The sequence below is a fragment of the Helianthus annuus genome, chromosome 11 (assembly GCF_002127325.2).
Source record: "Helianthus annuus cultivar XRQ/B chromosome 11, HanXRQr2.0-SUNRISE, whole genome shotgun sequence".
Lineage (NCBI taxonomy): Eukaryota > Viridiplantae > Streptophyta > Magnoliopsida > Asterales > Asteraceae > Helianthus > Helianthus annuus.
In genome coordinates this window covers 10,031,967-10,059,082 of record NC_035443.2, presented here as the reverse complement: position 1 = coordinate 10,059,082, position 27,116 = coordinate 10,031,967, and the positions used below count along the sequence as shown (strand labels likewise).

At 33.2% G+C, this 27,116-nt stretch overlaps 4 protein-coding genes and 1 long non-coding RNA gene across 6 annotated transcripts; 1 reads left to right on the top strand and 4 right to left on the bottom strand.

Annotated features, from left to right (window-relative positions):
• Positions 1-550: 550 nt before the first annotated feature.
• LOC110891738 lies at positions 551-1,124 on the bottom strand. The gene is made up of 2 exons (XM_022139335.2): positions 1,059-1,124; positions 551-973 (listed from the first exon to the last, which is right to left on the bottom strand). Exons 1-2 carry the CDS (start codon positions 1,069-1,071, stop codon positions 642-644), a joined length of 345 nt encoding a protein of 114 aa, XP_021995027.1. The 5' UTR covers positions 1,072-1,124; the 3' UTR covers positions 551-641.
• Positions 1,125-3,797: 2,673 nt separating this feature from the next.
• LOC110889529 lies at positions 3,798-7,217 on the bottom strand. Its single transcript, XM_022137075.2, has 9 exons — positions 6,560-7,217; positions 6,186-6,476; positions 5,765-6,091; positions 5,556-5,666; positions 5,397-5,465; positions 4,939-4,998; positions 4,659-4,854; positions 4,382-4,576; positions 3,798-4,284 (listed from the first exon to the last, which is right to left on the bottom strand). Exons 1-7 carry the CDS (start codon positions 6,623-6,625, stop codon positions 4,699-4,701), a joined length of 1,080 nt encoding a protein of 359 aa, XP_021992767.1. The 5' UTR covers positions 6,626-7,217; the 3' UTR covers positions 3,798-4,284; positions 4,382-4,576; positions 4,659-4,698.
• A 3,676-nt stretch (positions 7,218-10,893) lies between these two features.
• Positions 10,894-11,942, bottom strand: LOC110889528. Its single transcript, XR_002563643.2, has 2 exons — positions 11,807-11,942; positions 10,894-11,147 (listed from the first exon to the last, which is right to left on the bottom strand). It is a non-coding gene; the product is annotated as an uncharacterized LOC110889528 (long non-coding RNA).
• Positions 11,943-12,335: 393 nt separating this feature from the next.
• LOC110889527 (tubulin-folding cofactor E) lies at positions 12,336-20,051 on the top strand. Of its 2 annotated transcripts, none has more exons than XM_022137074.2 (15): positions 12,336-12,791; positions 13,962-14,132; positions 14,939-14,985; positions 15,077-15,223; positions 15,306-15,380; positions 15,483-15,592; positions 15,679-15,785; positions 15,855-15,916; positions 16,187-16,294; positions 16,375-16,409; positions 16,987-17,052; positions 18,260-18,351; positions 18,445-18,521; positions 18,607-18,610; positions 19,595-20,051. In XM_022137074.2, exons 1-15 carry the CDS (start codon positions 12,470-12,472, stop codon positions 19,618-19,620), a joined length of 1,449 nt encoding a protein of 482 aa, XP_021992766.1. In that variant the 5' UTR covers positions 12,336-12,469; the 3' UTR covers positions 19,621-20,051. The 2 variants fall into 2 exon arrangements, with proteins under 2 accessions (XP_021992766.1, XP_021992765.1); XM_022137073.2 differs by having other exon boundaries at positions 18,607-18,684.
• A 229-nt stretch (positions 20,052-20,280) lies between these two features.
• On the bottom strand, positions 20,281-23,345 carry LOC110889526. The gene is made up of 2 exons (XM_022137072.2): positions 21,647-23,345; positions 20,281-20,798 (listed from the first exon to the last, which is right to left on the bottom strand). The coding sequence occupies exons 1-2, from the start codon at positions 23,033-23,035 to the stop codon at positions 20,382-20,384; spliced, it is 1,806 nt and encodes a 601-aa protein (XP_021992764.1). The 5' UTR covers positions 23,036-23,345; the 3' UTR covers positions 20,281-20,381.
• Positions 23,346-27,116: the final 3,771 nt, after the last annotated feature.

Genomic DNA, 27,116 nt, shown 5'->3' with positions numbered 1-27,116 from the left:
GGTAGGCTCAAATATAAAATATTTTTATGTTTTTTACCTTTTTAATTGTTTTACATTTTGACATAAATTTTGTTTTAAAACAAGGCGGGTTAAATATAATACGTTTTCATTATACAGTATAAATTCGAATTAGTTTACGTTTCGATATTGTCACAACGCGTCGTACCATACTTGACTTAAAAACATATTTTTCTTACTTACTTATTTTTATGTACGTGTCGAGATAAGTTCAAGTTGGTTAAAGTTTCAACTTAAATTTCTTTTACAAATAAGTCAGATCAAATATAATAAGTTTTTGAGTAAACTGCCATTTTGGTCCCTGAGGTTTGGGCAGTTTTGCCACTTTAGTCCAAATTTGAAACTTTTTGCATCTGGGTACCTGTGGTTTCATTTTTGTTACCATTTTGGTCCAAAACCAAAGTCTGCTCAGATTTTTTTTAAAAAACCTGGTTTTTTATCCTTTTCTGAAAGGGCATTTTGGTCATTAAAAAAAATTGTCCCTCTCTCTTCTCTCCTCTCTATCTGCAGGCTATCCACAACTTTTCACCCCACCACCACCATCAATTCCAGCCGCCGGCCAAACACCACAACATACAATATATATTACATACATTATATCATTACTCATTATTCAGATTCAATTAACTATGCTTAACCCCCTTATTCCAAGCCTCTTTCCCTTTATTCGCCTTGGAAATCCGATTCCGTCTCAACAACTCCTTATCATCTTGAACCGGGGGTTTATCTTTATCATCAGTAACCGGAACATTTACAATCTTCTTATTAGTAGCCCTAGGTTCTAGGGTTGCAACTGCCCGAATAATAATAAGTCCACCACGGTTCACCTGACCGCTGAACGGACTGTGAAAATATCTCCATGTGGAACCGCTATAAAGAAAGGAAACATGATGAAGTTTCTGGAATCCGATTGAATACGGGTTGTTCCTGAACGATGATTGTGGAATAGAGATACCTGTAAAATAAACAGAGTTGTTAATATAGTTATGAAGTGTTGTCGATATGGAAAATAGTGGAAGATTTGAGGGGGATTAGTGTACCTAATAAAGGCATGAGGAGATCATTCAGTCGGGAAATGGGTTTAGAGAGTAATGATATAATGTATGTAATATATATTGTACTAGGTTATCACCCGTGAACTTCGCGGGTAGGAAAATTTACTTTATATTAATCAAACTATGTCAGAAAGTTGTTTTATAATTGATTTGAATTGAAAGTTGTAGTCATTAGGGTTGCAAACAAACTTGTTTTTTAATTGTTTTGAATTGAAAGTTGTAGTCGTTAGGGTTGCGAGTAAGGTTAGAAACTTTGGGCAAGAACCGGAGGCAGAAATTTGCCTCACTGAATGACCCACGACAAAAAAAAAAAAAACTTTTATTTATTATAACAGATTATTAGAACTTTATTAATATTTTGTCCGTTCTTTATTATAACACTTAACATGTACAAAAAAAAAAAAAAAACTATAATGAATTCTCCAAGCCTTTAACACCACCATTGTCACCAACCTTTGAAACACACAAACACAATATCTTTTGATATGCAGAATCACATTGGTTGAGTACCACACATATAGGCCAAACAGGTTGAAAGTTGACTGTAGTGCAATCCAAATTTCAAATGCATAGTTTTCAAATGTATTTATTATTGTTATAATATTATTTACGTAACTATATTTGACCTATTAATTATTATTTATAAAACATACTAAAAGTGGTTTTTGAAACTTTAAAAGTTAAACATATGAGGTAAAATCTTACTTCATAATAATAGATTGTCAATTTGTAAACAAAATTATTAACTCAAAATTATAAAATAAATCTATCTATGGAGTATGCGTTGGTAAACATACATGACATTCTCAAAATTACAGAGACAAATTTCAATAGTTTGTTTGATTTGCAAAATATTTTATAAATTGATATTAACAAACGGGAAAAAATAAAGATAAAATATAAATTATTAATGTTTAGTTTATTAACAAATTCGAAACCTTAAATTTTTACCTACTTTGATTTTAAAAATATAAGAAAGTACTCACGGTTACGTTATTGATGGTTTTAAATTCAATTTGTTTGTTTTTAAAAATAAATTAATTTGGAAATTCAAATTGTTTGTGTAAAAAAATATTCATGCATTGATCAAATAAAACGTTGTATCCAAATGACTTGTTTTTGTATAATAAAACATAAATGATATTAGTTTGTATTGATACAAAAATTTCCATGATCACAACATCAAACGGAATTTGATCCATTATACGAAACACCTAGTAAAATGGAAACGTATAATAAAACATAAATGATATTAGTTTGTATTGATACATGAAAAAGAGATTGTGTATTACTTAAAAATTTTGCAAAGTACCTGGTTGAAGAAACCAAAGAATAGATTGAAAGTTGATATGTAATGGAGATGTATGTTGTAATTTATATAAAATGATATTATAAATGGAATGTTCTTTTATGATGAGAAATTTAATAAGATGCATTTTTAAATCCTAGACTTAATAAGATACCTTTTTAGGTTTTAACAGCACCAAAATGAACAGATTTGACAACATGGGCTTCAAGATCTTGACTAAGCATGTACGAACACATGTCCTTCGCATAATCATCCCAAAGAGTTAAATCAACATCAACATCTCTAAAAAAGAATATAGGCAATTAATTTCAGATTAACAAAATTAGGTAATATTTATAAAATATAAAGAAAAAAATGTAAATTGTATTACTCGAGATCTTGAAGCTTAAGATTGAGGCGTTTTCAAATTAACATGAGATTTAACACTTACCTGCATTACCCAACTTTGATCAAAACAAAACCTCATTTTCAAAAAGAAAACTGTGACAATAAAAATAAGGATTTTTTTATTAGTACTCAACAAATGATCGTTAAATAATTAATTAAAAGTGTAATACCATAGAACAAAACAAATATTATATTTATTTTGATAAAAAATAAAATATCTACATCAAAATTATTTGTCATTTTATTGTAGTTTCCATTTTACTTAAAAATGATTGTCAATTAATAAAGAAACAAATTTATCTAAAATTAATTTGGATATGTTATTGCATTATAAATGGAAATATTAATTTACAAAACTTTGGAAATTACGAATAGACAAAATCGACCAAATAATTTAACATAAATAAATTATCATTGTTTTGTTAATTATTATAAATATTTATAAGTTTCCTAAAATAAATAATAAGTTAATAAAAATATAAGATATATATCTAGAAATAAGTCAACATACAAATTCAAACATCAACTTATTTGGTAATTTGACTGTTATGTTTTATCGTGTGTAATATATACTCCCTCCGTCCCATTTTAAATGTCCAAATTTCCACTTTTGGTTGTCCCAATTTAATTGTCATTTCCAAAAATGTAAATATAATTTCCAGTTTTGCCCTTACCATTACAAACTTCCATTTTTTGTTGTCACAATTTAATTATCATTTCTAAGGACATTATTGTCATTTTACAACTCAAAAAATAAAATACTCAAATATTTCTTAAATTGTGTGAATGTGGGTCCCATGACATCTAAAATGGGACGGAGGGAGTATTCAATTGTTATATTTTTTAATAAAAATATATAAAACTAACATTCGTATTGAAAAAAAATTATATATTCGTATTAAAATAATATATGTAGAGGTTCGGATATTTGCGTTGGATACTTGGATATTAAAAAAGTAATATGATTGGTTGTGCAAAGCTAATAATAAAATTGGAAAAAATAGTAGTACCAAAATTATGTTCTAAATTAAAACAAAAATTAACTTGTAAACTTTCTTACAAAAGAGGGCATGTTTAAGTACTAATTGTCCAAACAGAAAACATAACTGACATCCAACTTGGGCCATACGAAGATCAAGTAGAAACTATGCAAACAACTGTAAACCCACCATCAACTAATAACTACCAGTTCACGAAAACATATACAAAACCAACTAACAACCACAAATGCAAACAGTCACGGACGGCCTCTTTTCTTTGTCGTCTTGTGTACAAATTTGGTCAAAATCAAAAGCTGTGAAGACTTGACATATTTAAAGAAAAGAGTAGCGCCATGTGTATTTGATTTGATTTCAAGAAAGCCGACCACTTGGAAAAACCATACCTGTAACCATCTCCATTCTTTTCCGCTATCGTCTTCATGTTTGTTACCTCACATCTAATGTTTTGGATTGAAACATCACGGAGGTTGTGAAAAGAAAGAGACAACTCATCGGAAATAGCAGACGGTAAACGCTGAAAGTCACAAAACAAAAAATTGTCAAAGTAATCTAAAACATATGCTTATTACTTGAATAAAATATATAAATTTTAATAATATGAAAACACATACCATTCTGTTCTCGGCGACTTTGGTGAACTCAATGATTGAAATTGTTTTCGACCTTTTCAATGTAGAACGTTTACGGCTAACAGAAACTTATCAACAACCACAAATTCATTTTTTTTTTCTAAACTTTGAACGTGTACGATGAGCGATAAGAGACTCATCGGACACCAACATAACTGCTTTACATTTCTGAGTGGCCTAATAAGTTCAAATAAAATAATAATTAGTTCTTTTTTAAGAAATAAAATTAAAAGTAAAAAAGTTATATATGATACTATACCTTCCTCTTTATCGGCAAAACAATTTGACCAACATCAACTTTATATTTCGGAATGGTCTAAAACAGGTAAATAAATACATAAGTAATTATCATAATTCGAACAAAATATCGAATCAGAAATACTCAAATCAGAAACAACTATGGAGGACAGACTCGGTTCAGAAATAAAAATATTTGTTTTTCGTGTAGGATCAACCTATAAAACAAAAGAGTATAAAAATTATTAATATAGAATGAATTAATACATTGAATTATATAATACTTAAGTAATCAGATATACATGGGAGTTATTCTTCGGTATCAAAAATTTGTCCAGGTCCATCTCAAAGTTGCTTTTGTCCTGAAAAAAGGTAAACGTATAAATAAAAAAAATGTAAAGTAATCAACTTAAATTCATAAAAATATAATTAAGTAACTGAACCAAAACCTTTAAACTTAGATTTTCATCAACAACAACATTTGTTTTCCCCTTCGGATCATCGTAAGAAACATAAAACATTAACGGTTTAAAATGAAAAAATATAGGTAAAACAATTCAGTTAATTACAAACTCCTATAAATGAACACAAACTTTTAAACTTTGATTTTTATCACAAACAACACTTGCTTTGCATATCGGATCGGTTTTTTTATCTCAATCATCTTTGAACTACATATAAGGGAAAAGTGTTTAACAATATAATAAGAATAATAATTAAATTTAATAAAATACGAAAAAAAACAATGACAAAAAATTACCTTCTTCTTAAGGTCTTCCATTTCAAGTAGAGATGAGAAAAAGTTATCAAACTTCGAATCATCAATATCCTACACAATTAACAATAAACAAATGTATAAATACAAAAAAAAATATTTATGATAAGTTTTAATAAATTAGATTAAAATATAGGGGTTTACATTGAACACAGACTCAAAACTTGCCAACTGAAATTTGTCGTCTTCACATTCCACAACAACACTTTCCTGAAAGTCAGTTTCGGCAGTACTACACTTCTCCTTATGTTCGGACTACAAAAAAAGATAAAAAATAACAATGTGTAAAATTCAAGATCTACTTGTAAGCTCGCGTTAATAACTAAATAATAGTATAGATGTATAATTCTAACCGCAATAACCAAATCACCACCATCATCACCATAGATGGAGTCATCCAAAACAACTAACTCAACCTTGTTGTTCTGAATTTGAGTACTGGTTTGATGATTAAAGACTGAAAGCTCGAAAATTTTATTTCCAACCATTGAAAAGACAAAGATAGATCGGCTGTCTAAGGCAAGATCGTTTACCATCTTAGAACATCCATGAGTAAAAACAAAGCTGTCAGTTAATCCGTCCATCTTAACGTTCCAAAATCTATCTCCTAAATAAAGAGTTGATTGACCACCTTTGAAATTTTTCCAATAAAATTGCCTCCAAAATTCATCAGCCATGACCTGCATAGGCAATGATAATTAAAAATTAATTTAAAAACCAATATACAGAAAGAAAATATTATTCATCATACTGATTGTATAATATACTACTTACAATAACGTCTTTGTCAGGTGTGATTTTGGATATAAAGCAGTATTGATGAACAAATGATTTAAACACCATTAGAAAGAATGATGATTGTCCAAATGACTGAAACATAAGATAGTTGTTTTTTCTTATACAACTATCCCGAACAACTTTGGTGAAGCCATCAGCAAGAACATGGCCAACATCAGTTTTTTTCAGTCTTACAAACCATAACTTGTTGCCATCAACAATCTTAACTGAATCTTTGTAAGGTGGTTGGTCTCCCCAAATCATTGAAGCAAAGTCATTAGGTATTTGCTATGAGTTTAAAAAAAATAAAAAAAAGACAAACATCAGTTTACTAAAAATATGATTAGTATTTAGAATACCAATAACCGTACCAAAAATATCTGGTCATCTTCCTGAATAAGATTTAAAAATGAAAGACTGTTGTTCATTGGATCCATATCTGAAAATTAAATATGAAGGTTTTTTACAAAATTAAACGGTAAAGTATTTATAGAAACACAATCAATATTTCTCAATAAGCTTTAAAACTTATCTCAATAGTTTTGTTATTACTGATTCACCCACTATTGTTGGTAGGGTAGCCAATGCAGATGCAGCTTGTATTCTTATCTTGAAAATAGAATAATTACTGAGCGAAGTAAAAGAATACAAAAAACTGAAGGAGCCCTATGCAGAGCAAAGTAAACACAAAATTCAAACACCTATTAGTTCATCAAAGCACTTATTCTGCAATCCAAATAAAAAAACTCGGTAAAATAAGTTTAAAATATACCTTCACATTATGTTTTATATCCAAGTCAAAACACAAAATAATACATTGAAAGAAATTATAAAGCAAGAGAATTCAAGTAATAGAAATATTGAATTTTGATGTTAATTACCTTAGCGCTATCCCCTGTAAGCGGAAGAGAATAATCAATTAACAAAGAAACCTTCTTATATCACTCCATCAATTATGTCACATTAAAGATGAATTAAGTTAATTGAAAAAGGAATGGCTAAATGGATGAAACACATTAATGGTTTACTTCCAAATTTAAATTTAAAAAAATGATTGACTTCCAAATTTAAAATCAAACACATTAATGGCAAACTTCAAAATTTAAATTTAAGATAATGATTGACTTCGAAATTAAAAATTTAAAATTACACACAATAATGGTTTACTTCAAAATATAAATTTAAAATAATAATTGACTATCATTATACCGGATCAAAAAACACCAAAAAACGATAAAATTAAACTTACCTCTTGTGTTCGAAAAAGATTCAGACTCATGCAGTTGCATAAGTCATCATCAATAAGTTCAAGACATTGACCATATGGAACTTTTCCTTCCCACAATAAGCTTGCAAAATCATACGGTATTTCCTATGAATCGAAACAAAAAACATATAAGCTTAAAATTTAATTTTAATGATGTAAAACTTATATGTAATAACCAATAAGTATTTTTAATATGATTGTTGAATAATTTGAATCTAATTAGCTATATAGAAACCAATAATTGTTGATTAAAGTTTATTAAAAATTAGGATAATTAACAATTATACAAAATGAATATAGTCAACTTCTATTTTAGGTAACTTTATTTAAAAATAAGCCAAATATAATTTAAATTTAAAATTACTATAATATGTTGGAAGATTTAATCAAAATTATATATAGAATTTTAAATTTTAAACCACTAACATGTCTTTGTACATTGAACCCACTTAAAAAGGAAATCCAATTAATGTTATTAACTCCAAATCGTTTACTTCCATAATATCCTCCAAATTAAAATTTTGAATTTTAAATCAAGTTATTATCTATCATCTAAATAAGGAAATTATCAGCCAAATATACTAAAAACACATTTGTTGATGTTTTTAAAAAATATTAATATATTCTTAAAACAGGCTTTAATAATTAAAACGATATTAGAAAACATACAAATGTTAGCATCTTGAAGGACATAATCATCTAAAATACAGTGAAAGTTCAAAACTCAATTCCGTATCTATTATTTTAATGATTTAAAGCATATACAGTAAAAACCAATAAATTTTTTAATATGATTGTTGAATAATTTGAATCTAATTAGTTATATAGAAACCAATAATTGTCGATTAGAGGTTATTAAAAATTAGGATAATTAGCAATTATAAAAAATGAATGTAGTCAACTTCTATTTCAGGTAACTTTATTTAAAAATAAATCAAATATAATTTAAATTTAAAATTACTATAATATGTTGGAAGAATTTAATAAAAATTATATATAAAACTCTAAATTTTAAACCATTAACATGTATAGGTACATTGAACTCACCTAAAAAGAAAATCCAATTAATGTTATTAACTCCAAATCGTTTACTTCCATATTATACTCCAAATCAAATATTTGAATTTAAAATCAAGTTATTATATATCCTCTAAATAAGGAAATAAAAATTAACAATAATAATTTTGGAACAAACGGATGGATAGCACCGAACCGTTATCATGATCCGAAATTCAATTGTCAAACATCAAGGATCAAACCATTAAACTCCAAGAACAAATATGATATTCAATCAAGCTTCAAACAAAACAATAGAAACGTGGAGCAAAGATTCTGACAAAACAATATTACAAACTTAAAAAAGAGAAAACAACTATAACATTCAACTAACCTCTGTTGCTTGTTGAATGATCGGAGTCCGATTGTTATCCAAGATTTAGGGATTCACATGAAAATCAAAATAAACAAAAATCAGTAAGTTTGATAAATGTCCAATACATGAGTTTGATAAATGTCCAATACATGATTAACGTTCATAGACACTACATAAATCAGAGAATGTAGATGATGATAACAAAACCTCTGATCTTGATATTGTTTGCAAAAAAAATATAAATGTTCAATCGCTTAGATTAAAGATGCACAGTAGATAAACAACAAACTAAAACAACATACCTTCAATTTTATGATCGGATCTACAAAATTCAGAACAACATAACTTATTTTGGTAGACTAACAATCCGAGTCCGAATTTCAAAAAAGATTGAGGGTTCACCATGAGAAAATACAAACCATAAATCATTCAGAACATATATTAATAAGTAAAAAAAATAATGAACAGAAAGGATATAAAATTACATATTACAAACTTAAAAAAGATAAAACAACTATAACACTTAACTAACCTCTTTTGATTGACGAATTATCGGAGTCCGAAATCAGATCTACGTAAATCAGAACAAAGAAAAAGTTATTACAAATCAGAACAAAGATTATTAGAAATCCAAAGAAAGAAAAAGATAAAGTTTGATCGGATCTATTGAAATCAGAACAAAGAAAACGTTATTAGAAATCGAAAGAATGTTTATAAAATGAACTTTATATACAATTGAACAACATAAATAACAACATACCTTTAATTTCTTTAATCAGATCTACAGAAATCAGAACAAAAATGGTTTTTAGCAATCAAAACAATATTCATAAAAACAACTTTGTATAATACAATCGAATAACATAAAGAACAACACACCTTTAATTTCTTTTATCGGATCTATAGAAACGAGAAAACAAATGGTTTTTAGCAATCGAAATAATCTTTATAAAAACAACTTTGTATATACAATAACATAAACAACGCAGATCTAGGTTCGATTAGGTATATTTACCTTTGATCTTGATAAAATCTTGAAGATCCGATGAGACGATGAACAATTGTAGAAGAAAAAGAAGATAGAGAAGGGAGATTCGGTAGGTATGATTTCGGTGAACAATTTTGGCCATTTTTGCGGGTATTATTTTAGGGAGATCGAAGATACCTTATAATAAAGATGAAGGAGAATGAAGATTATTGACTCGGAATGGCAATGCTTGAATCGTATGCTTGAACCAGAAGGGAGACAAAAGGAAAATGGAGATGAATGTGGTGTCTAGGGTTTTGGAAAATAACATATAGGATCCATTTTCTGTTGACCCGACCCAACTCAATTCGGATCCCGCCTTTTTTCCTTGGAATCGTGATTGTTGAAAGCTAATTGGGATTTCCCTCCTAAACCAAATTGCCACATCAGCCTAGATGGCCAAAGACAAAGGACACATAGCCCAAATCCATCTCATTTATATATATATATAGATATAGATGTTGTGGTGTTTGGCCGGCGGCTGGAATTGATGGTGGTGGTGGGGTGAAAAGTTGTGGGTAGCCTGCAGATAGAGAGAAAAGAGGGGACAATTTTTTTTTTTTTTGAAAATGACCAAAATGCCCCTTCAGAAAAGGACAAAAAACAAGGGTTTTTTTTTTTTTTTTTAAATCTGAGCTGACTTTGGTTTTGGACTAAAATGGCAACAAAAATGAAACCAAAGAGACCTAAATGCAAAAAGTTTCAAATTTGAACTAAAGTGGCAAAACTGCCGAAACCTCAGGGACCAAAATGGCAGTTTAGTCTAAGTTTTTAATTTGTAAACGCATTGTAATGTAGGGGGTGTTTGGGTTAGCTTATTTAAGTTAAAAAGGACTTTTTGTGAGAAGGACTTATTAACTTATGACTTTTTGAGAAGGACTTTTTTAAAAAGTGTTTGGGTTAGCTTATGAGCCAATAAGTCAATAAGTAGTTTTTTTAAAAGGTGTTTGGTTTAACTTATTCATGTAAAATGACCAAAAAAGGCATCCTTTAAAATGTGTTTGGTTTAGCTTATTTAATTTTTTTTCTCTCTTGCATATTGAAAAACAACTTCATGAAATATAACATAAAATTTGTTTACATATAGTTTAAAATTTCCTAATTAGAACATAATAATATTACATTCAGATTGCTAAAAAACACGAAAAAAATGCACAAGAATAACAAACTAATGTCATACTATGTTCTTCTTCGTGATTCCATTACATCTTGAGCAATCACATCTCTTATCGCTGCCATTAACATACCATCATCATCCGTACGAGGTCTATTATACCATCTTGATTCCATTTACTGAATGCCAATAAACATCAGATAAAAGAAGGTAGATATATTTAAAATTTAGTAAGAACAGGAAAGGATATTATGGAGGTTTCATGACTGGTAAATAATAACTCAATGTGCTTTCATGTTTATATATTTGGCGGCTTGTTTACTACACTTTCCTTTTTCTCAAATGTGTTATAACCATCTTCTGGTTCAATTTTATATAACTTATTTGAGTTCGTATCAGCAGCATACAGTTTGAATGGGGCTTAAACATTTCTAGAAATTACCAGTTATTTGAGCTTGGCAAGGTTATTTCTTTTGTTTAACTTCCTGATGCATCTATTCTACTATATGCACTCATTAATTGTTTATTAATATATAGCTACATCTTGAGATACTAATTTTCATGTTTATTAAAAAACATCAAGCAACTGCAATGGTTTTCTTTGAAACCTTAAGTCAACTACAACACTTAAAACTTCGATACTTAAATCATACCGATACCGGTCATTTCTCAGTTAGAAAAAAAAAAAAACAATCATGTGACAATTCCCCTTGTGTATATCATCTCCTAATCCCCCTTCATTCAAGGTAAGAAATTTGCACAATCAATCAATTTTCTTAGGATATTCAACTAGCAATTCAAAGTATGAAATTTGCACAATCAATCAAATAAAAAGCACCTTTAGATTGTAAATGTGACCTGTTGGAGTGTGGAAGAAGAAGGGCCGCCGTGGAGGAAGAAGGACCTGATGTCGCTGTTGGAGAGTGGAAGAAGAAGGACTGATGTCGCTGGTAAGCTGTTGTTTGTTGGTAGATATAGGGCAGATGTAAAGAGTGGTAGATGGGGGAGTAATTGAAGCTTCATGAAGAACAGAGATGAGTAGTTGTCTTGTGTAGTTGGAGAAATTAAAGATTAATGATGAAATTAAAGATTAATTGATGAACAGAGGAGTAATGGTTGGGTAGTTGGAGATGAGATGGGGATGTTGGCGGCATATGTATCTGGGGTTTGAGAGTAGTTGTGGAGGGGTGTAATGGAGATTTTGTTCATAAAAGGACTTTTGGAGTTTGAGAAGTGAGAAATGGTGACTTCTCAAAAAAACCATTCTCAAGAGTAAATTAAAAGGAGTTTTAAAAGTCCTTATCATTTTGCCAAACACTATTTGAACAACTTATTAACTTATAAAAGTCAATAAGTTAAAAGTCATGGGAAAATAAGGAATGCCAAACACCCACGTAATTTTTGTTCATAAACTAGTTGGGCCTCATACAATAACATTGCCAGAAAACCAGTTTCATGTAAGCACAGGAATCAGAAAACAGAGACAAATCATTCAACCAAAATGCAAACCTCAACAGTCTCCGAACCCCCAAACCAACCGGACTTCAAAATCGGCCAACGAGTCCATTACACCGGAGACTACCGGCGGATCGGCACCGTGAGGTACATCGGAGAAGTAGAAGGCTATTCCGGCATCTGGATCGGCGTCGAATGGGACAATTGCGACGGCAAACACGACGGATCAGTTAACGGCGTTCGCTATTTCACTGCACAGTTCCCCAAATCAGCTTCATTCGCTCGCCCTCACAATTTGAGCACTGGCGTTTCCTTGTTGCAAGCCCTAAATATCCGATACCGTACCAGTTCTACTAAAGAAGAATTAGGTATACAGTTTTTGAACTATTAGGGTTTCAACTTTCAATAAGTTGATTTGGTTAGTTAGTGTTAGGATCAAATGCAAATAGTTTTCGTGCAAATAACTAGAATAGTTATTGTTACGCTGTAGTTAGGTCTGTGAGCCGAACCGAACGAACCTTTGCTCGGGTTTGGCTTGTTTACAAACCGAACCGAGCGCAGCGGCTCATTTAAAATCGAGCCTCAAATCAAACAAGCATTTGAATATTCCGAGCGAGCGTCGAGCGATTTTGATAACTGTGTTGCCTGATTTTAATTTGCGGAGGGAGATAGTGACAATGTTGGGTCTCAAGTTTTTATGTCTTTAAAAAAAGATACATTTTATGGCATAATATTTTTCTTATGAATGTGGTTGATGAGGCGATGATCATATAAATGATGTTGAGAGTAGGAGACGATCGACTTAGGGTAACAACATGAGACTGTCGTTTAGCGGTTTGGGGTTTAGCTTTGTGTGTATATGTGTGCATATACATGTTTATATATGTATGTGTATATGTCTATATATACTAATTAAAAATAATAATTCGAGCCGAACCGAGCCGAGTGGACCTTTGCTCATGCTTGGCTCGTTTACAAACCGAACCGCGCAGAGCGGGTCGTTTACAACCGAGCCTCAAATCGAACGAGCATTTTCCGAGCGAGCGGCTAGCGGTTTGGACGACCCTAGCTGTAGTTTTTTAACTGGAGTAATTATCTTTATGCTACTTAGCTACTTCATTTGTTTTAGTGTAATTACTTTAAAAATGTTTGGTTTATAAAGGAAACCGTTTCTAACACGCTGGTTAGAAGAAAAAGATTACACATTGTTATAAGGCGTTTCGGTTCGTATAGAATAAATCTTGTCTAACACATTCGTTAGAAAATAGAAATAAACGATTACAAAATTCGTGCTGAAGTTTATCAAAATGAACCTCTTTCTAACACGCTCATTAGAAATAAAGATTACAAAAACCGTTTTTAACACATATACATTACAAAATTTGTTCCAAAATCCAAAATTTATCAAAAATAAATTAAAATTGTAGAGTAATAATAATTATTCTAGTTATTTGTATGCTTGGCACAGAAAACCTATATGTACTGGATTCCACACTTGGTTGGTTAATATGATTTTTTAATTTTTTTTATGGTTACAGATGAAATGTATGTGCTTTCTGCTAGCCATAAACGAGTAAATGTACAGCTGATTGGTAAAGATAAGATTGAAGATATATTGGCCCGGTTTGAGGAGTTGCCTGGTGCATCATTGTCATATTTAGGGGTTAGCTCTCCTGGGGATCCTGTTGAAATTAGTAAAACTTTACCAAGTGAGTTTCAGCTCTTTTGTATATAGTTGGTGAAACAAATATTTGATTACTGTGATAGATGTAAAATCACGCACGTCACCTGTTTGTTCCTAGCTTTAGTTTAATAATTATCTGGTTGCATATGTTTTAGAATGGGCCAGACTGACTGCACACCACTGACACATCATACGAGCCATATACGTGGCGATAATAGGTCATGTGGGGTGGAATTAGGTGTTATATTGACACGTCATACGAGTTTTAATGTTAATACATGCCACATGAGTTGGTGTTCGTCCACGTCATACGATCGTACGATGTGTTATTCTTACACAAGTGGCTGATGTGACAACGCACACCACTGGCAAAGCCATATGGCCCGTATGATTTTGGTCTGGCATACGGTCCATATAATGATATGCCAAGCTGTGTACATATAATAGCTTTCTTAAAAATGCACACCCAAACACCTACAAAGTTGTTTAGCCTACACCACTAGTTTGGTTTTTGAAAACTTTTGACGTAGAAGAAGATCTTTCTTAACTGTTTTCTAAAAGCGCCTTTTGAAGCATGTTATAGGCCACTGGTGTATAGGGTTATCTGTGTATTCAGGAGGCAAAAATTTGATTCTTTTTTTCTTTCGTATGCTGGTGTATCACATGATTATTTTACATGTAAGAGAGATATTTGATGGATTGGAGACGTGTGTTGGAAGTTTGACTACTTGTGAGTGTTGGTTTTCACAATGTCAGATGAATTACTGATAAAGATCAACATATATTTGCATCTAGTTTTGTGTCAGTACAATTAAGCTTGTTTTTTTGCAGATCTAAAGGAGCTCGATTTAACCGGAAACCTGCTGTCCAAGTGGCAAGTATGTTTTCTTGCTTACAGATTTACATGCGGTAAATTTGTTTTCTTCTTGCTTACAGACCTACATGCGGTAAACATGTGTTGTATTGCAGGACATTGATGCCATCTGCAGTGAGTTGCCAGCTCTTACGGCACTTAATCTAACAACCAATAGAATGTCAAATGATGTGGCGGGAGTCTCTCACCTAAGGAATCTTCGACTTTTAGTCTTAAATAACGTTTCCATTAGTTGGTCTCAGGCGAGCAATGCTTCCCTACTTTTTTTACTTAACTATGATATGTTAATATGGTCTGTGTCAATGAAATTTAGAAGCTTTGCAGGTTGAAGTGCTTAAAGATTCATTGCAAGCCATCGAAGAGTTGCATTTAATGGGAAATAAAATAAGGGAGATAACGGTATTTAATATCCTCATCTTTTTCATAAGTAATTAGGTCGCAGTTGCCACATCAACTCTTTGCACGATAATCTTATTTTGATAATATTTTTCATTTAACCAGCCTACATCATCCAAATATGTACAAGGATTTTGCTCTCTGCGGGTTCTTAACTTGGAAGAAAACTATATAGCCGATTGGGGTGAAATCTTGAAGCTTTCACAACTGAAATGGTATAATAAAGCAATCTTTTTTCACTTCTTGGCTTAAGCTGTTTAACGTTTACGTTCACCCTTGAAAATACGGTTTCTGCATTCAGTTTGGAGCAGCTTCATTTGAATAAGAATAACATAGAACACATTTCGTACCCCACTACAGACGAAGGACCATATAAGCCTTTCCAAAGTTTGCGCTGCCTTCTTATCGGTAATCAATATTTCACCATATATGTAACTTGCTCGTAATGTCGACTGATTTATAAATTACACTTATCAGGAGGTAATAAAATCGAGGATCTATCTTCCATTGATGCACTGAATTCTTATCCAGCCTTAGTGGTAAGATTGTTTTATATGATATGCTTAACCTTCATGTTCCTTGTTCTTTCTTAATTTTCTGAAAAACCGTGTATGTTTAACAAGTAGTATAGCATAGCTTACGGTTAAGAATAGTATTGAGTTGATGTGTAACACGTATTGTCAAAAAATCGTGAGAAAGTAGTGTGTGCTTTTACTTTAAGTCATCCATTAGTGTGTTATGCACAGTCAGAAATGCCTATGGTAGCTTTAAGCTTCCAGACGTATTAATGTTACGGTTTCAAAGTGCAGGATATTAGGTGTTCTGAGAATCCGGCAACTGATCCAAGCAGAGGTGGGATTGGAAGATATGCTTTGATTGCTCGTTTGGCAAAAATTAAAATATTGAACGGGAGTGAGGTAAATTCAAGACCATATGTTGTATATTGCCGTTTGTAGTTGTTTAAGTGTAACACGTCCATCTTCTTGTCATTTGTCAGATCACCCCTCGAGAACGCAGAGAGTCTGAAATTAGGTACATCAGATTTAATGCGATTGGTCTTGATATTAAATCGAATACTATAGAGCTGCATTAGAATTAGGGCTACCATTCCAATGTTGTGGGCTTTTGTATTGTAGATAAAAAGATGTATATTATTTTTTGAGTGAATTTCAAATATTGTCCTTTATCTTTATACCCATTTTCAGGCGCTGTCCTTTATGTTTAAAATTGACGAGTTTTGTCCTTTATGTTTTTATATCATACACGTTTTGTCCTTTAGGCCTAACTCAGTTAGTTTTTTCAGTTAAATTTGGTCATGTGCTTTGCACATGAGGGCATTTTTGTCAATTCAAAGGTTTGCAGAAGCTTTGAGCTGTAAATCTGCGGTTGAACTTACCTTTGAATTGACCAAAATGCCCTCATGTGCAAAGCATATGACCAAATTTAACTGAAAAATCTAACTGAGTTAGGCCTAAAGGACAAAACGTGTATGACATGAAAACATAAAGGACAAAACTCGTCAATTTTAAACATAAAGGACAGCGCCTGAAAATGAGTATAAAGATAAAGGATAGTCCTTGAAATTCACTCTTATTTTTTTATTATGCAGGTATGTACGTCTGGTAATGTCAAAGCCACATCAAAATCTGGAAGAGATCAAGAGGCTTCACCCAAGGTATTGTCAAAGCCGCATCAGGCATTCAATTATTAAAAAAATATATTCTTATTTCTTACATATAGCTCGTTAAAAGAGCCAGTTGTATGATCATACAAACCAAAGACGACAAATTTGAAAGTAGGTTAGGGTTATGTTTTATCTCTAGTGGGTCAAATGGGTTACAGTGTAGGATTTAACTAGAAAGGAACAATGGGTTGAAAGTCATCCTGTATTCAAATGTATAAAAACCTTCTAATAATTCTCTTAAACATAGTTGTTAAAAGCCATCGCCTCTTGCGCCTAGACCCAATTTCCTAGCAAGGCGAGGCAATTGCGCCTTAAGTCAAGGCAATTGTGCTTTAATTCTTCAGGTGATGGTTCATGCGCATATTCCAGCGAGATTCCTAGATTCTGGAGAGTTTCCGGCCAAATTCTTTAAATTCTGGCAAGATTCCAGCTAGACTTCTACTTTTATCTGACGAAAACTATTTTTCTACACTAATAAACTAGCATTTATAACTTTTGGTACTAAATAGACAATATAAAATGTTATATAATAGCTTTAGTTTTATTTTATTTGAAGAATAGTATTAATTTTCTATTATATAAAAATATTTTAAGTTTTTTTTTGCAGTGCGCTTTTTTTTCTCTCTCTCAGGCCCGCACTTTTTTTGCGCCTTGCGCCTAGGCCACAGGCGAGACTTAGGCGCCTTGAGTGCGCCTAACGCCTTTAATAACTATGCTCTTAAAAATGTTAAATTCTTTTTGTAATAACACTGTTTTCGTGATTATATTACCACATTAGTTATATATAAAATAAAATAGATATTTTTTTTCTTGAGTCAGCCTAATCCAGCCGGTCTATCTTTACCTGTTTTACTATCTTTACCTGTTCTACGTATTTACATGTTCAACACGAACCTGATTTGATCTGTTACCCAACATGTCCGACTCACCTATTTTGCCACCTCTAATTGGTACCATGAAAAATACATCATCGTGGTGGTATACTAATTGATTTCCTTCCATTGATATACTATATCTTCAGTGGTTTTGCCGTTTCATAAGTAATTTTTGTTGCAAAATGAATAAAAAAATATATTAGATATATATATTTGTGCAGTAAGTGAAAAAACTTGATGAATAAGATCCTTTTCTGTTCATTGGTATTTTTTTTTTTCGTACGATGATCCTTCCACTGATGTTGTCTCGAGTTTGATATTAGGTTCACCGAGCTCAAAGCATTTCATGGAATCGAGGATGAACGACCTACAAACGGTCCAGCAGGGCCTCAGAAAATGTCTTCTGGACTTATCAGTATGAGCCTATAGCCTTTTGAACAATGTTTTAAGTTTTCGACAAATAACAACTTTCTTTAACCTTTGTGCCAAATTAAATTGTTTCTTGCAGCTGTTACTCTCAAGTGTATTGGACCATCAATTTGTGAAAAAGCTCCGATAACAAAAAAGTTGCCTGCAACCACCACTGTAATTATTTGTTTTTCCAATTATTTTGTTGTATTATTTTTTAGTTGTTTTTCTTAACCATAATGTCTTCGCTTCTTTTTGTAAGGTTGGTAAGCTGAAGACGCTTTGCTTGAGCTTTTTCAAATTGAAGTTTTTTAAGCCGATATTATATCTTCAAGAAGAGGTTTCTCTTTGACCAAATGTTTTGACTTTATAAATGTTCGTGTTGCTGTATTATTGCTAGGGCTGTCCATTTTTATCCAAAACCCGAAACCTGACTCGAATTCAAAGCCTTCCGAACCTGAATTAGAGAATACCTGAAAAACCCAAACCTGACCAACCGAAACTTAAATGGGTCAGTTATCGGGTCACTTTTTCCCAGCGAAAAACCCGAACAACCTGAAACACGAAACCTAAAAAAAAAGGTGTTTTGGTTTAGTATTAGGAAAATTAAGTTTTGGAACTTTTGAATATTATACATATCATATTGATAAATGATGTTTGAATTTTGATGATATTTTTTTAGTAACAATATGAATTTTGATGACATTTTATAAAAAAAAATTTCATTATATATCTAAACCCGAAAACCGGACAACCCAACCCGAATAACCCAAACCCAACCAACCCAAACTTTAAATGGGTCAGTTATCGAGTCACTTTTTTTCCAGCCAAAAACCGAATAACTTGACCCGAAAACTGAAACCCGAAAATAAAACCCGATGAATACCCCCGACCTGAGTAACCCAAACCCGAACAACTTGAACTTTAAATGGGTTAGTTATGGAGTCACTTTTTTTCCAGCAAAAAACCCGAACAACTTGACCCGAAAAACTGGATGAACACCCCTAATTATCACTAGTATGGAAAAATGTTCCTTGGAAACCTTAAGGAGTTCTATCAATTGTAAATTTGGAAAATAGCGTTTGAAGTTTGTTAGTTAAATAAAATGTTAATATTTGATTTTAGCACATGAGTATTGGTTTAGGAGACCTGATAGCAATAGATTGAAAGGCCACTTGCGTGTTCATGTCGAATCTGAACCCAACTTTCCCTGTGAAATGTGGATAAACGTGTTTGCTTGTGATTTGCAGGGCTCCCCGCTGCATACGTTGCTTGATGATGACATGGCATCTTTGAACGATGCGGGTGTATGCAACCAATCAACCATTCTGGTGGACGAAGAGTACTGAAACACCACATCCCATGAACAATTTTAGGTAATGAAAGCATCTTGCTAACAGTATATGCTGCTATCATTGGTGAAAATGTGAAGTACGTTAGCCGTATTAAAGGCCAGAAGTATGTTTCTTGATACACGCCATAAGCCGATCTCTGAAGTAATTTACACTGTTTGTCATAAGAAGTATCAAATGGAAAACGGACTCGCATCCATGTATTCATGGTATGTAACGGGAGCATTGTTCGGTTTCATGGTTTGGTCTAGTTTTGTTTGTTTGCCCTGTTTAGCAAGTGATATGGGAAAAAGGTTTTGGTTTGTAACATAATGCACAAGGAAAGCTCATTTAGCCCTTGTATTGAATGCTAAAATACATGTGGGATAGATAGTACCGACAGTGCAAGTTACTACCAGTGTAGTCGCTAGTCGGGCGAGGGGTGGGGACTAAGGGTGGGGACTAACGATTAATCGGGATTTTTACAACCATGGTTGCTGTAAGTTGCTACTGTATGTTTCTATCGACACGCAGGTTAGTATTGAGTTCGATTACTACTGGATTATACATAATACTTGTATACCAAAGCACATAGCAAACCTTCCTTAAAACAAACACAAACCACATCAAAATGATAAAAGAAAGGTTGAGGTGAAGACTATACTAACACATGTGAATCAAGAGTTGTCGTACTTCCCTATCGTATCTATTTACCATGTATAGCTTTAAGCCGTTGGCCCATGTAAGCCATATGCCATGTGAGCGCGACCAAGGTAAACAAATTCAGCGCGGATGAATACGCATTCAGCCTCTTCAACTTCTCATTCATCCTCAATACATCTTGTCTCTCTACCGCTACACTCCTCACCACCGTAGCGCTGTGGCCATCAGCCATCCCGTCTTTACCTGCAATCCCGTTTGCCACCGACCTCGCAATTGTAGCACAATGGTCATCCATTGTTCTCTCTTTAGCTGCAACTGCAACCCGAACACCTCTCCCATTCGCTGCCGACCTCACCACCGTAGCACCGCCGCCGCCATCTACCATACCGTCTTTAGCTGCAAATGCTGCCCCCAGCCCTCTTCCCTCTTCTTTCTCTAACTTCATTTGTTTATACATCGCCTGAAAATAAACAAAATGTTAGAACCATCATTATCCATCTACACACCATCATTTTTGGTCTAATAGATCAAGTTTTCCTACAACAACTTGTAGATTGTACACTTCTATATGAGGAAATGCAAACTTTTATGGTTACTAGAAAAGTGACTTTATTTTCGATGGAACTAGTAAGACCGTGCGGTGTGGGCTTGGGTTGGGGGCGTGGGTAGCCAAGCAACGCTGCTTTAGCCACACGGGGCCAGCGTGGGTAGCGGCGTTGCCCCGCTGGCGTGGCTATGAAGCCTGGCCTGGGACGGGTTGGGGAGATGATGTAGATGGCTAGGATTGGCTGGCTAATTAAATGAAATTTCTAATAGTGCTGGCCATGCCCAGCCAAAAAAAAAGCCACGCCACCCCACACCCAAAAAAAGCCACGCCCAGCCAAGCGGGCCACACCATGTGGAGTCCACCTCCGCCACATATCAACCCAAGCCCCCAACCGGAGGCCCCACACCCCACAGTCTAAAGAAGAAGTTTACTTGTAAATTAAAAAAAGTTTAAAACTACATATTATGTAGCCTAATGGTACCTAAATGGTGCCCTTCTAAGAAGTGGTGAGGGTTTAAGTCGGTGACGTACTCAGAAATTATTTTCTGAGGTGCAAACAAAGGGTTTAACCATATTTTCAAAGGGTACATTCGGGATTTTGCCTTGTAAAATACACTAAAAAATTTCTTGTGGGCCAAAAAAATTCTTGTGCCCCCCCCCCCCCCCCCACATAGATAATAATGTAAATTTAGAAGGAGGTTTAGTGGTGTGTGAGTTTGCCGTAAAAAAATACTAACATTTTATTTACCAATCCACATTACCTTGGTTGCTCTGGGCTCCAACAAGATCATATTGGTCAAAACCATCAAAAGTGCAGAAACAAGACTCAAGCTCTGAAACATCCCTATCTTACTAGCCAAAACCTCATTCTTTTCACTCACTAAATGCCCCAACAAAGCAGCAAACACACAATAAGCCAATGCTCTAAAATACACCGGATATATCCGGCTTTGCACCAATCCAAACATCCGTCTCGGTAGACACCTACTCAAAATATAGCTCGAAACAAACGTCACCCACACACACACCCCATACGCGGTCGAAAACCCGACCATATGAACCAAACCAGCTACCATACGAACCAAACCCGTTACCGAACCGATCTTATCGCGATACAACACATACCAAACAACATTATATGCCATATTTTTCAACTTATTGAGAATATCATTAAAACTCCCTTGACCCAACACATCTTCAACATTCTTCACCGTCTCTTTCGCTTGCTTCGTCATATTTTCCACACTTTCTTTTATTTCACCGCTCACGTTTAGAAATATATCTTCTACGCTTCTTTTCGGCGAATCTATTATATCGAACTCCTTCGACGCAAAATCTTTTACAATAGACATAAAATTCGAAACGAACTTTTTCGCCTCACCGATTAATCCTTTAGCCACACTATCTTTCGCCTTGACTAAAAACTCTCCCAGAGTTCGTCCGGGCAACTTCTCCCCTACTCGTCCGAAAAACGTACTTTTCGCCGCACCGATATGTTGTGGCGGTTTTTCGATCACCTTATTCACCGCCTCAGTCGTGTGTTCTTCGATTTCTTCAGCTTTGTCTATATCAGTGACTTTCGTAAAAGCGCTCGAAATTTTATTCTTGCATTTACCATAAGCATCACATACAAGTTCTTTCGCACCGGAAAACGCCGTCTTCGTCCCGTCGTCCGGTTTTTCGTCGACCGGTTCGAGTTCTTCAGCTTTGTCTATATCAGTGTCTTTCGTAAAAGCGCTCGAAATTTTATTCTTGCATTTACCATAAGCATCACATACAAGTTCTTTCGCACCGGAAAACGTCGTCGCCCCTTCGTCCGGTTTTTCGTCGACCGGTTCGAGTTCTTCAGCTTTGTCTATATCAGTGTCTTTCATAAAAGCGCTCGAAATTTTATTCTTGCACTTACCATAAGCATCACATACAAGTTCTTTTGCACTGGAAAACGTCGTCGTCCCGTCGGCCGGTTTTTCGTCGGATGGGACGACGACGTTTTGCGGTGAGATCGACACCCTGGTGGTGCGGTCGGTTTTTTTATCGTAGGCAACCACCACTACACGGTGGCCCTTGTTCATAATAACCTCACGATGAGTACTTGCTGCTGTTAGCAAGTGTGAGGATAAAACAAGACAGATTACTAATATGTTCATCATGTGTGTTTTTTGTTTTGTTTTGATGTGTGATTAACTGATTTTGATCGATCACTTGGGTATTTTCTGGAGAAACAAGAGGCGATCGGTGGGTGTGTGAAATAGATTAAAGGATAAGAAAATGGCAGCAATATGATATGCATGGCATTGGAGAGAAGATGACACGTGTGTTGTTGAATGTAGTCCTCGTTGCCACCTGGATGTTATTCCACCATTTCGGAAGCTACGTGTAAACACCTGGTTACCATTAAGGATTAAGGTTTTCTGACAAAGATTCGTGAATGACATCATATTTGAGATTTGCATGTGTATATAAAATATAAATAAAATAAAGGAAAGAACTTAAAATTTATGATAGATACGTAAAATGGTTATTTTAGAAATATATTTTCTTAATTTATGACTCGGTTTTGAATTAAAAACGTGTATTCATGAATGCTTACGTATTATGTAATATAATTAGTTAATGTTTTGTCCGCGTTGTGGGGTGATGGCCGAATAATTATCAATCAATTAAAAAAACACTATTATAGTTTTGTTAGAAAAAAAACTAAAACAATGACAAGACCGTAGTTCTGAGCTCAGGGCAAAACTGTAGTTTGTTAGGATTAATGAGCGAGTGTTAGACAGCTCCTTGACATGGAAAAAAAATTAAATCCAGTCAACTAATAAAAAAACACTTTTATAGTTTTGCTAAAAGAACTAAAATGATAGCAATACTGTAATTTGAACTGAGGGCAAAGTTGTATTTGTTAACTTTGGTAAAATCGTAATTTGTCAAAAGTTAAAGTGATGGCAATACTATAAATTTTAACCAGAGACAAAATCGTAATATAACTTTGCACTAAGGAAAAAATCATAATTTTAAGCTGGGGACAAAACTATATTTTTAATTTGAACTAGGGCAAAATCAAAATTTTGAACTGATGGCAAAATCGTAATTTTGAGTTGGGGGCAAAAACATACTTTTATTTTGAACCGGGCAAAAATATAATTTTAAACCGAAGGCGAAATAATAATTTTTGAAAGGGGCGAAAATGCAAAATCATCATTTTTAGTTTGGGGCAAAAGCAAAAATTTATTTTGAAATGGGGCCAAGAATGTAATTGTAATCTGGGGATAAAATCATAATTTTGAACCGAGGGCAAAATCGTAATTTTAAGCGAGGGACAAAATAATAATTTTATTTTGAAGTGGGGCAAAAACGTAATTTTATTTTAAATTAAGAACGAAACCGTAATTTTAAAACGAAAATAAAATAAAAGAATTGTTGGTCAAATAGGGATGTGGCACATAGCTGTGTGCCACTATTCCCCTAGCTTCATTTTGTGTATGTAGGAAATTAGGCAAAATGTTTTTTATTGTGATCAAGTCTCGAATTACAAGGGATTGAAATGAAATTAGGAATTACAATAGAACGAAAAATACGGAACGTTACACTAGCACTGCAGACGAAGTCGCCAACAACGTAGGGGTGATAGACACCCCAAGTGGTTGTCCACACCCTTGTCGACGCCGGGAAACCCCGTTTCTTCATTTTCTTCGACCTGGACCATGTAGATCCATTCCCAAGCCCCGTTAAACTTTCATAATGCACCCCAACCTCACCAAATAGTTGTGTGAGGTAGTGGTGAGTATGGGACTCATTTTAAGCTTTCAAAAGAACCCCAATTATACCGAAGAGTTGTTTGGAGTGTGGTTGAGTATGAAACTACTGTATGAGCATGTATGGGGATGTAATAAGTATGTATGCATGTAGATATGGGTTTATTTCATTATGTGTCAGTAGAGGGAAACCGTAGATAAGCATGATTAAGAATGAATACGTACGTAGGTTTTTATTTACGGGATTGTATGTGTGGATGTTGCGGTTAGGATTTGTATGTTTGAATGTGTTAAAATGTAAGATATATGTAACTGTTTGGGTAGAAAGATATGTATGCACGTATTGGAATTTAATATATATATGATTGAATTAGACTTGTACACATGTATACGTTTAATATGTACATGGATTAACGGTGCTAACCATGTTGCTTTGAGAATGAATGAAAGTGCAGGTAAGATATTGTTGGCATTTTCGAAGGTTCAACGCTGGGATGCAATGATCGAATTTGGAAGAATAATCGACTGGTTTATCACACGTTGGAAGAATGCGATATGTCGTTCAAATTATATTTGTTTTAAACTATGTATGATGTCGCCAATTACTAATGATGTGAATGTATACGGTGACTGCATGTTACATTGATCATCATCATCCTCATAAAGTGCAAGCGTGGATTGTACGGGAGTGAGGTAATGTTGTTTGTAAACGTAGGTTATGTTTTATCATTTAAATAAGAATGAATGATGTAATACGTGTAAAAGGGTTATTCCAAATGGTTTTCAAGCATGTTAAAATGTTTATAAAGAAAATTTAGAAAGAACATATTAAATAAAAAAACACATATAAATTACTTAAATAACTAAGTAAATGCATAATGACAATAAAGTTAGTCAAAATTCCATTTTTATATCAGAATGTTGAGGAAAAAAATAACACAACAACGAACTTAGTTTTAATAATAATAAAAAACTAACGGACAAAAGTTAGAATAAATAAATAAAATTATCAGTTAAATACGTATATTATTTATAATATAAGGTGTGTAATTGAAACTCAAATGATATAAAAAGAAAAAAAAATCAAGGTAACTGAGACTTTAAAAATATATTTAAAAAAAAGTAAAGGTAACTATTATCCATCTATTAATTTACTAAACTAGGTTTATCACCTTCGCCGTGTTGCGACAAACTTCTTTTATTATTTAGTCTGTGTTAACATGTGTTTTGAATTTACTACGAGCGCGTTGCGCACGTAACCGTTGACAAGATAAAAAGAAAATGTAGAAAAAACACTAAAAGATAACCGAAAGAGAATCAATAAATAAGTTGTATGGTAATGATGTTGTTCATATGAAATCCGTGGTCAAAGATAAGCAAACGATACTGGGTACCGGTACCAAATTTCCCGAACCGGAAGATGTTAAGTGGCACGTGCGTGACTACACATATTTTTACAATGAAATTACACACGATTTGGTTTTAAATTTATAAAAGTGATTATTACTTTTACATCAAAACACACACGAAAGGGCAAGTGTACCCCGTCATATATGTAGTAAAGTATCGGTAAGAACCAAGTATCGATCCACGGAAATGGGCGGAGAAATAATACTAGACCTTTGCCACTAAATTACCGGTAAAAACATTGGTTTTAATTAAACTAAAGTAAGCATAAATAAATACTTATAAGACATAGTAGATTATATATAAATAGCCTTGCTTAATACACAACCAAAGCATGTCAACTAAGTCAGTTTTGGCACTAGAAGTATTCGGTCAATTTTCCATTTTAAGACAATTAGTATCCCTTTCGGGAATCCTAACATGACAATCATTCGGAAAGTTAAAACGATAAACACACTTTAACCACCTAAAATTGTTCTTTAACGTGCAATTGATAAATGTCTACAAAAATCTCCTAAAAATAAGTTAGTCATCCGTTAGGAGTTTTCTAACCTCACTTAATCAAGGAAAGCGATACCGATAAACACAATGCAACCACCGAGACAAGCATAAACTAGATTAAATCACAACCAAGTTCATTTTACAAATCTTGCACATAAGTTCACTAAGATAGCAATTTTGGCCAAAACTACTAACTAAGCTAACAAATCATGGCAAGAATTCATAACAACACCATCTAATCCGTTAGAGTCCTTCCGTGAGGGCAAGCTCTCTTGATTAATAATAATTACATTTTATTAAACCACTAACCATTTCTAGCATCATGGTGCCCACATTTTAACCAAGTTAAACTAGTTAACCAAATTAAAAGTTTACTAATAGATGATTAATTAAGCTTCATTTTTCAACTATCTTAACTAACCAAGTACCAATCATCCAACACAATTACTTATAATCAAGAAATCAATATCAATAACAAGGTTGCAAACTAATCATCAAAGATAATCATAGAAAATACTTCAAAATGTCATTACAAACAAAGATTAACATACTAATGGCTATAATCAAGCAA